The 10,546-nt window shown below is 46.7% G+C and overlaps 3 protein-coding genes across 7 annotated transcripts; 1 reads left to right on the forward strand and 2 right to left on the reverse strand.

The window, feature by feature from the left end:
- Positions 1 to 16: 16 nt before the first annotated feature.
- Positions 17 to 1,045, reverse strand: LOC135610022 (chlorophyll a-b binding protein of LHCII type 1-like). Its single transcript, XM_065103934.1, has one exon. The coding sequence runs from the start codon at positions 988 to 990 to the stop codon at positions 190 to 192; it is 801 nt and encodes a 266-aa protein (XP_064960006.1). The 5' UTR covers positions 991 to 1,045; the 3' UTR covers positions 17 to 189.
- Positions 1,046 to 1,517: 472 nt separating this feature from the next.
- Positions 1,518 to 6,350, reverse strand: LOC135610021 (extensin-like). Of its 5 annotated transcripts, none has more exons than XM_065103933.1 (8): positions 6,192 to 6,350; positions 5,492 to 5,668; positions 5,279 to 5,356; positions 3,558 to 3,596; positions 2,910 to 3,458; positions 2,724 to 2,804; positions 2,091 to 2,267; positions 1,518 to 1,987 (listed from the first exon to the last, which is right to left on the reverse strand). In XM_065103933.1, exons 2-8 carry the CDS (start codon positions 5,603 to 5,605, stop codon positions 1,865 to 1,867), a joined length of 1,161 nt encoding a protein of 386 aa, XP_064960005.1. In that variant the 5' UTR covers positions 5,606 to 5,668; positions 6,192 to 6,350; the 3' UTR covers positions 1,518 to 1,864. The 5 variants fall into 5 exon arrangements, with proteins under 5 accessions (XP_064960005.1, XP_064960003.1, XP_064960001.1 ...); XM_065103931.1 differs by having other exon boundaries at positions 2,103 to 2,267; positions 2,910 to 3,476; XM_065103929.1 differs by having other exon boundaries at positions 2,910 to 3,476.
- A 2,865-nt stretch (positions 6,351 to 9,215) lies between these two features.
- Positions 9,216 to 10,193, forward strand: LOC135608708 (uncharacterized). The gene is made up of 2 exons (XM_065101734.1): positions 9,216 to 9,683; positions 9,777 to 10,193. Exons 1-2 carry the CDS (start codon positions 9,216 to 9,218, stop codon positions 10,191 to 10,193), a joined length of 885 nt encoding a protein of 294 aa, XP_064957806.1.
- The last annotated feature ends 353 nt before the right edge of the window (positions 10,194 to 10,546 follow it).

A 10,546-nucleotide genomic window follows, 5' to 3' on the forward strand; every position in this document is an offset into this window, starting at 1 on the left:
AATCGTGGGGGCGCAATGGAATAATAGCACAAACACATCCATTAGGGGATGGGAAATTACATATAGCTCATCAAATATTACTCGGACGAGACAATAAATAATTGGATCATCCAACGACATCATGATATTTTACACCATCAACAGCCACCCAACGTAGTCAGAAGCAGCTGTTGCTCCGGAAGCAGCAGCTCACTTGCCGGGGACGAAGTTGGTGGCGTAGGCCCAAGCGTTGTTGTTGACGGGGTCGGCGAGGTGGTCGGCCAGGTTCTCCAGCGGGCCCTTGCCGGTCACGATGGCCTGAACGAAGAATCCGAACATGGAGAACATGGCCAGGCGGCCGTTCTTGATCTCCTTCACCTTCAGCTCCGCGAAGGCTTCGGGGTCGTCGGCCAGGCCGAGGGGGTCGAAGCTGCCGCCCGGGTAGAGCGGGTCGGTCACCTCGCCGAGCGGCCCGCCGGCGATGCGGTAGCCCTCCACGGCGCCCATCAGGATCACCTGGCACGCCCAGATGGCCAGAATGCTCTGAGCGTGGATCAAGCTGGGATTGCCCAGGTAGTCCAGTCCGCCCTCGCTAAAGATCTGAGCGCCGGCCTTGAACCACACCGCCTCCCCGAACTTGACCCCGTTGCGGGCCAGCAACTCCGGGAAGACGCAGCCCAGGGCGCCGAGCATAGCCCACCGGCAGTGGATGACCTCCAGCTCCCGGTTCTTGGCGAAGGTCTCGGGGTCGGCCGACAGCCCAGCCGTGTCCCACCCGTAGTCGCCCGGGAACTCGCCGGTGAGGTAGGACGGGGGCTCGCCGGAGAACGGGCCGAGGTACTTGACGCGGTCGGGGCCGTACCACGGACTACCGGATGCAACGGGCTTCGGCTTGGCGCCCGTCTTCCGCATGGTGACCCTGCCTCCGCCGAGGACGTCGGAGGCCGAGGGGGCGAGCTTGACGGCCTGGCCGGCGAAGGATGGGGAGGAGAGGGCCATGGTGGAAGCCATTGGAGAATGACTCGCTGCAAGGAGGAAAGAGTAGGAGATGGATTCGATGAGAGAGTAGAGCGAGGGGTTGGGGTTTATGAAGGCGAAGCGGGAGCGGGAGAGGGTGGCAGTCCTTATCCTACGAAATCTGTAGCTCTCCTCTCATTGGTTCGGAGGGTTTGAGATGGTAATTGCGTCGAACACTTGGCACACTCTCGTCCACAACAGCTGGAGATACTTAAGATTTGTGGCTTCTGTGGAAATCTCCTTCACCGAGTGTTGATTGGAGCCTCCAGATTTTTTTTTTTTGGGGGGGCCTCAGTGTCAGATGTTTAGATAATTTCGCCAAAAATAAATGACCAAATATGCTTTCTTATTATGTAGGAAAAAAAAAAAGAAAAGAAAGAAAAGAACTCAATTTAATGTGATTTGTGTAAGACAAATAACTATGGAAAGAAAAAGCTTCAGTAGTAGTACTCCTCCTTGAATCAATTCCACACAACCGGATACTGACAAGTATTTGATGTTCAGTATAATCAATTCGAGAATGTAGCAAACAAACCATTTATACTTGTATAATCAATTGCTAACATTACAGTCGCAAGTTCAATGACATAAATTTTACATTTAGAGAAGAGACTATTTTCAAGTCCAAAAAAAAAATATTAATAAAATGTCGATAGCAGCTGATGACAACGTAGTATGCGGAAGCAGCCCTAATGGCCACCATCACAACATCAATGTCGAGTTACCAACTTGGGTTAGGCCTCTTCGGTCAGAGAGCACACCAAAGCAGCAAGTGACGTAATTGTCAACTCAGAACCAGCATGTATGAAGCAATTCTGTGATAGATGCACGCATAAGCCCTTGATGGAAGGTCAGGTCCATATTATCACTACCTTAGCATTTCCTGCAGTTGAAGCACTTGATTCCTTTGCTCCGGTGGTAGAAGATTGATCTGCTCTGGTGTAAGGCTCATAACTTGCTGAAGCAATGCTTTCTCCATTTCTGGTGTCAACTGCACAACCATAAATAGAGTGGTATATAACATGAAGTTATTTTCTGATTAATTTTATACCAACTAAATTCAGGCCTATGGAAAAAAGAAAAATCAGGCTTACGAGGGCTATTACCGGTGGCGGACGAAGTGGCTGACCACTTGTGCCTGTGGCCATCTGTCCAGAAATCATCGGTAGTCCTGGAAGATGGGAACCAGGTGCCCAAAGAGCTCCTCTGTCGGCTTGCATGGGGGGGGTGCCAGCTTGACTGCCATGGTCTGGACCTAGATGTGAACCAACCTGCTAAAAGAAAACAACTTTGTTTACATGAAACAAAGTGTATTGGGTATTCAAGTGTAGTTGATTTGTTTTCACCAGAATATCACAGTTTGTGTAGATCCCAGCTTAAGTTTTATGGCTTCATGTTACTATATATAATAAAAATCAATATTTGATATATAGGACAAGTATTGGAGCCTCCATGTTGTTTTGCTTCTCAAGGGCAGCTCTTGATAACATTACTTGAAGACATGATTCAGTGCAAAGAATCTAATAGTTGGTGTACACATGTTTGGACTATTTTATTTTGGTGCACTCAGATTTTTATTACATATTTTGACATTGTACATTGTACTGATATGCAGAGCACATATATTATGCAGTCTCGTCTTCGCTGTATATATCTTGTTTGCTTCATTGTTTGGGTTATTTTCAAGATTACCAAACATTTTATTCAGAAGCAGAATCTAAACGCACCTGATACATATGCTGAGGTGGTGGTTGGCTTGGAAGAGGTGGCTGTCCTTGTATGAAGGAAGTTGGAGGGGTTATACCTGACTGAAAATTTTGAAAAGCATGTCACCTTCTGCAACTAGTCCCTTCTGTAGATGAAAATAAAATTGATTCCTTGAATAGTTATGAAGACTTTAGTTTCCAACTTACATGAAACAAAGGCTGTGATAAAAGCTGTTGAGGTGCACTTGATGGTTGAAAACCAAGGGAATGAGCCATCTGTGGGTGAAGCTGATGAGCGAAAGGTTGAATTGCGACCGGTCTAGGCTGCATAGGTAATGGTGGTTGCAAAGCCTGATTGAATACTCCAGGATTCTGCAAAGTTTGATGTGGCTGCACAGGGACCATTGGCATATGGGATGGAAGAGTTGAGTAATGTGGAGCGGCAGGGGCTGGTAAAGATATATTCTGAATCTGGGAAGATTGTGGAGGTGGTACTGTAGGAATTTGCACAACTGGAAAGCTCTTAGTTTGTGGTGCTGAAAGTGCTAATGGCATTGTTGGCAACTGGAAGGTCGATGGAGCAACAGATGCAGGTGGAACGGAAATGGCTGGTGGTGCTGGATTTTGTTGTCTAGCTGGTGGTAGTGTCTGAGACGAACTAGGTTCACCTTGTGGTCCAACTTGAACTGGCGGTGTCTGAGAATTTTGAACATTTGGCGGCTGTCCAACATGTGCTGGTTGTGGTTGCGACAAAGGCTGTTGGATAGTGGGCATCTACAAAATAGAAATGCATCAATTCTTTGCAATCAAATTGATGTACGAAGTAAATTCTAAGTTAAGGACACATCATATTACCACTTTAGGAGGCTGAACCATTCCAAGCATTATTTGTGCCTGAAATAAACCCACCATTTCAACATTTAAGTGCTTAACGTCTTAAACATATTTTCCAACGGAAACAAAAAAGATGGAACTCTCAAGGAAATCATGAGTTGGATACAAAAATGTTCAAATGACATGCAAACCTTTTAACTTTAATTAAAGATGACCCATATCATAGCTCAAATGCAAGTCATAATTTTTCCCTCTCATCCAAAAAAAACAAAAGAACAAACCATGAAAATTAATCTTCAGTCTAGCAGGACATGCTCTAGTAGAACTGTGGACCATTACTACAATACTGGATTCAGTTTTACTTGAGAATTCAAGAATCATATTGCAAGGTGTAGTGTAGAGCACAAAGAAGTAAAGTTCTTGACCATTCAAGTTTTATTCTAAAATCTTTAAATTCTTAAATTTCAACCCATATATCTGAGTTAAAGTGTATTTTTATTCTAGTTACATTAATTAAGCCAATGATGTCAACAAGAACCAAATGAAATGGGATTTCTTTGAATCCACCTAGTATGTTAATCTTTTATGAGGCAAGTAGATGAGGAGTCAAATATAACTTTTGATGCAACTCCATAGAGATTAAATGCTATCTTGTTTCCTCTCATATTTCTCCTTACTCTACTAGCTACTAACTAGTCCTATCTATCATAAATTAAAACAACCAAAACAAAAAGATACTCTTCATCCTAAAAAGTTCTGATCATTTGAATAGCAGCTTGTTTTTGGCCATCTTATGTTAGAATCCTAGCTCCACAGCCAATATATGTATCTTTTACCCATCGACATATAACGACAAATCATCTTATGCTATGTCTCGAACATGAGTTATAACTAACCAAGTGCAACACACTGAATCCACATATCAAATTACTAAGTGTACATGTCTCCCCACATGTGCTCAATGTTTAAACCAATTTGTTAAGTATAACATTACTTTCTTATCACCTCCTCGGCTATGTAAATAGAGAATATTGTTATTTCCAAATAAATGATTTGCAGCAAATACCAAATATCATTCCACACAGCTGATAGGCCCTTGTTAGGATCCTTCAACTTACTTAGGTTACAGTTGACCCAAAAGTTTGTGTGTGTATGAACATATAAGATTTTATCTTGCTTCTAAACATGAACTAAGCCTATTTGACCTTGAGAAATGAGTAAGAATGATGCTACCAATTAATAAAGAAGTCTGAAGCACAGAAAACTCAGTCAAGAATTGTCTGCTAATGAATGCATAAGTAATCATGTGAAATGACTTGTCCTGAGAAAACCTAGAGGATGGTTTCTTGGTCAAACTAGTGTTGGAGTTCCAAAACTTTATGAAGAGTTTAATATGCAGTCATAAGAAGAAGTGGGGTTACAAGGACTTGGATATCAGCTGCAGTGTCAGCTGAGTAAAAAAAGCATTGAGGCATGAAAGTTAGCATGAAGTTCCAAAATTCGAAAAACAAATTGTGTTGATCTAAAGACACAAATGCTCAAATCTAAATGTTCACATGACTGCACAGATCAATATCAATCAATTGCACAAGATTACTAATAGTCACAACAAGAAGACCAGATGAACATTATAATCCAGTTGCAATAAATCAAAAAGCAACCAAACCCATCTGTCTTTATTATCTGCAACAAAAGATCCTAGCAACCAGTATGATGCAGGGAAGAGTAAAGAGATGATTGACCTGGAAGAGAGATCGGGTCAGGAGAGGGTTGTCAATGAGTATCTGCCTTGCCTGTTGCTGATTCTGCTCTATTAAAGCCTGAAAAAGAATATATATAAGAAAAAAATAATAAAAAGAAAGTTGATGATCATCGATCACTTTCTTGGATAAAAAGGAAAGAAAGAAAATAAAAAGAATTAAGGGTTTCATTTCTTTGACGGGTCAGGAGCATACCTTCATTTGAGACATGATGTCATAGAGCTGGGCTTTGGACATGCCCGCAAACTGCGAGGTGAAGCCATCACCAGGCGGTGGCTGCTGCTGCTGCTGCGTCTGCTGTGCAGCCATCCTACTCTGTCCTTCCAACCCCCATTGTCTCTTTGGCTCTCCCACAAACACTTATCCCGTCTCCTAATAGGTAAAGCTGGCAAACTTAAATTTGAGGACAAGACCAATTCCGGCGGCGGTATGATACAATTAGGAAAAAAAGACTCATTTTAAACCCAGTCAAGTAGGAACTTCTCTACATGCTCAAATGTCAGAGAAAAAATGATAACTTTGCGTCTCTACCACAATTGCTTGACCATGAAAACTTTGGTTCAAATCAGATATAGCTGTCTAACAAGAATTTCGTGATCCTCACAACCAACAGTTACAACTTCGAGGGTTTTCAGAGCTTCTGCGTGCGTGCATGCGTGCTCGTAAGGGAGTTGGGCGGAGGCAATTTCAAATGATCGATCTACCAAAAGCATAATAAAGAACAGGAAAGCTACAGCCAGCGAATGTTCACGAAGACAAAATAAGTTTACATCAACAACATGAGAAGAAGTGTCTCTCAAAATGTCCCGAAAAAGATGGGATCGAAACATTTACAATCGGAAGAATAAATATGAATCCACCGTGAAATGTTCCGAATCCAAGGAAGAAGAAGCACCTGTTTGCCGGCGAGGCACTGCTGCGCTCCGGTCGTCGCTCTGTTCGCTACGGAGAAGAGGAGGGCTCGGGTTAGCAGCAGCAGGAGGTGGGAGAAGAGAGGACGAGTCGATTTAGGGCAGAAGCGGGTCAGGATTTGGGATTTTAAAGCTGATCAATTGGAGCCATCGAGATCGATCAGCCCCACCATGGGCCCAATCTTCTTATCGTGGGCCTCCTCCATCTCACGAATCATACAGCAATCCGACAAATCTAATCCAATCCGCTTGAATCGGACCGGTGCAGTCCGGGTTCATTATTGAAACCACCACCTCACTACCCGGCGTCGCCGTTCGAGAACGACGGGGCGAAGCCAGTCCCCTCAAGTGGCAACTCCTTTCTCATTCTGTGTGTTTCCTGCGCGGCCGCTGGTTCGTCAGAACGATTGGGGCTTTTGTGATCGAATCCTTCATCCTCCTCCGTCCAGTCGCGTCCATTTTCGATCGAGAGAGAGAGAGGTATGCCGATTATACGATACAAGAACATGATTGCTTATCATTTGCTTTTTTATGGAACACATTCATAATTTATGCTCATTGTATCGGTCTGTTCCTGCTTTTCAGTCTTTCTTCGCTGCTTGTTCTAATTATTCTATGGATTTCTGAGAAAGATAATCTTTTCAGGTTGCAGTCTTGGTTGTTAAAAATTCAGGATTCTATTTGATAAGGTATATTTTGGACTCCAGCTACGTCACAACCCGTGCCCCTGCTAAGTCAACATGAGGAGTACTTTCATGCGTAATCCGTACCGAGATACCCCTCGATACGTCCCGTCCAGAAAAGCTCGGGACGACGTCGCATGGTACCATTCCATGCATTTCGGGCGGCGACCACGTGAAGGTACCACATCGCCACTCGGGGATCGACCGCCATACCAAATTTGCGTACAATCGATCCTCGTGCAATAGTATAAAAGCCCCTGACTGACATATGACCAGGGAAAGGAAAGAGGAAGGCTACCACTAACTTATTCGATGAGGGGCCACTGTCGGGAACCCCCGACGAGGGCCTCCTATGCATGAGCACGACCTCCCCCCCCCCCCCCCCCCCTCGAGAAGCGCGATCGCCCCGATCAGGAGATGCCTTCCCGGAAGACGGAGTCAGTGCCCCGACCGAGAGACGCCATCCCTCAGACAACACCACTGCATCCCGACTTCCTGACATAGTTGGCTTCGGCACTTCTTCCAACCGATCACGAACTCCCGATATCGACTCGTGGACCAAGCCATGCTGACTTATCGACATGACGCATTTGTTCACTAACATTTTTGGTGCTAGAAGGAGGGCCGATGTCGCAGGAGCATCCCACAAGAGTTCCCCCCGAAGGAGAACTACCAGCTAACCACCCCCCTTTCGGACTCGGTGATCAGCCCCTCCCCGTCCTTAGGGATGGGGGTGTTCCGGCTCCAACGCCGGATCGTTACTAGCACATGTTCAATGATCCAGGGCTCTCTCCCCTAGGATATGCTGCAGGACCCTCGGTCATTTTGCCTGAGGCGTTCCTCGACCTAGCCAAGCAAGTACAGACCTCAGTGGGAATGATGCAAACGATCGTCCCGCTCATCCCATAGAAGGTGCAGTTAGCAGCTTCCCCGACCGACCCAACACCGCAGAGGCCAAACAGGGAACAAGTTAGGACAAGAGAAGCCTGAGAGCATATTGCAACCCTAGGAAATCTTCCCGAGCAATGCGCGCTCGCACCTCGCCGAGCCGCTACATCCCTCCCCGAGCCCGACACTTTATCATCAGAGTCTATGGATGACTCATTCAGGCTCTAGCTATCTATGGTCAACCGTCGCCTAGACAAGTTCCAGCGCGAATTTCAGAAGTCACGCGGCGAGACAGGAGAAAGCGGCTCGGGTGGATCCTTATTCGCTTAGGAAATCCAGGACAAGCCTGTGCCGCTCAACTTCAGACTCCCGGTGTTGGAAACATACGATGGCGGCTCCGACCCCATGAAACATGTCGTCACATTTCAGGATCAAATGGCCCTTAACGGTACCTCCGGTGCCCTGATGTGTCGAGCATTCCCGACTACCTTCAAAGGACCGGCACGAGCATGGTTCAGCCGATTACGACCATCCTCGGTCTCCTTCTTTGATCATCTCGCAAGGGATTTTAAGCAAAACTTCCTAGCTAGCGTATAACCAAGGCCTTCCATGGCCACGCTGCTCGCGTTATCCCAACGCGAGGATGAATCACTTTCCCAATTTGTGGCGCACTTTATCGCTAAAATCCAGGGGTTCCCGGATGCTCATCCCTCTCTGATCATGCTAGCATTTTTTATGGGTCTGAGACCTTCGAGGTTTTTCTGATCATTAATCGAGAATCCGCCCGCAACCATCCCCGAGATGCTCTAACGCGCCAACCATTACATTGTCGCTGAGGCCCTAATGGTAGGGAGGAGTGAGGATAGCAAGATGCAAAGGATGGAACAAGCCCGAGGAACTACTTTGGCACCGCCAGTTTAACCCCGTAGGAGGCCCGATCGACCCGAGCAGCCACTCCCGAGGCCCCCGCCTCTACCTCTAAACACTTCTCGTACCGAGATCTTTCTCTAGATCAGGGACAAAGGCCCCTTGCGACAACCCAATCCCTTGAAGGCTACTCACAAGGATCGATCTAAATATTGTAGGTTCCACCGGGATTACGGCCATGATATAAAAGACTACCACGACCTCCGAAATCAGATTGAAGAGTTGATCCGGAGAGGTCACCTCGAGCGCTACCTTAAGGAACTAAGAGAAGCATCTCCGCATTTTAGGGGTCCCATCGAAAAATAAATCGACGTCATCACCGGCGAACCGATTGCTGGCGGTAGTAGCTCGACGGCGAGGAAGGCCTATGCTCGCAGCACGGTAGAGAAGCACCCTAGACCCGAGTTTGAGCCTGAAATCACATTCGGAACCAATGAGGTCGAACGCTCCCACCACGACGACGCTGTGGTAATCTCCATTCGGATTGCCAACGCTCAGGTGAAAAGAGTGATGGTCGACACCAAGAGCTCTGCCGACGTGTTGTACCTCGACGCCTTCAAGAAGATCGGCCTAACTAATGAGGACCTCACCCTCATGGCATCGGCGCTCATCGGATTTACTGGGGATTCCGTCTCCCTGCTCGGGACCACCATCCTCCCCGTTACCATCGGGGAAGAACCGAGAGCCAAGACGATGATGACTACCTTCATGGTAGTCGACCTTCCCTCGGCCTACAACGTCATCCTCGGCTGCCCGACACTCAACAAACTGAAAGCGGTGGTTTCCACTTACCACCGGGCCATCAAAATTTTGACTTTAGTAGGGGTCGGGGTATCCCGAAGTGATCCTAGAGAATCAAGGCAGTGCTACCTTACATCGGTCACTCTTCCGGAGAAGTCGCGGCCCCAACAAGCCCCGAAACCCCGTAAGGAAGCCAGAACACCGACACACCTGGAGCCACCTGAACAACTCGCCGAGGTACTCTTGAAAAGGGACCGACTCGACATGACCGTGAAAGTCGGGATGACACTCCCTGAAGCAAACTAGCTCCAGCTCATCGATTTTCTGAAGAGAAATGCTGATATGTTCACATGGTCCTCAAAAGATATGCTGGGAATTGACCCGGGGGTGACCCAGCACCACCTCAACATCCATCCCGAGGCTCGACCGGTGAAACAGAAGCCGAGGAAGTTCACCCCCGACCGACAAAAGGCAATCAGTGATGAGGTCAATCACCTTAGAGAGGCCGGATTTATAATCGAGGTGAAATACCCCCAGTGGTTGCCAAATGTAGTCCTCGTTAAAAAACACAGTGGAAGCTGGAGGATGTGTGTTGACTACACCGATCTCAACCGAGCATACTCCAAAGATTGCTATCCATTCCCGATGATAGATCAACTGGTAGATGCCACCGCAGGCTATGAACTTCTTATATTCATGGATGCGTTCTCGGGCTATAACCAGATCAGGATGGCACCACAAGACTAAGAGCACACAACCTTCATTATCGACAGGGGAGTATATTGTTACAAAGTGATGCCTTTCGGCCTGAAAAATGCCAGGGCGATGTACCAAAGAATGGTCAATAAACTGTTCAAACAATTACTCGAGAGGAACATGGAGGTGTACGTAGATGATATGATCGTAAAAAGCAAATCGGCAAGCACACATCTGGCCAACCTAGAGGAGACATTCCGAACCCTCATGTGGTTCAACATGCGCTTGAATCATTCGAAGTGTGTATTCGGGGTCCGATCAGGGAAGTTCCTCAGGTTCGTCATCCACCAGAGAGGAATAGACGCCAACCTGAAAAAGGTTCAAGCCATAACAGAGATGTAGCC

This window comes from Musa acuminata, chromosome BXJ2-4 (genome assembly GCF_036884655.1).
Source record: "Musa acuminata AAA Group cultivar baxijiao chromosome BXJ2-4, Cavendish_Baxijiao_AAA, whole genome shotgun sequence".
In the NCBI taxonomy this organism is placed as follows: domain Eukaryota; kingdom Viridiplantae; phylum Streptophyta; class Magnoliopsida; order Zingiberales; family Musaceae; genus Musa; species Musa acuminata.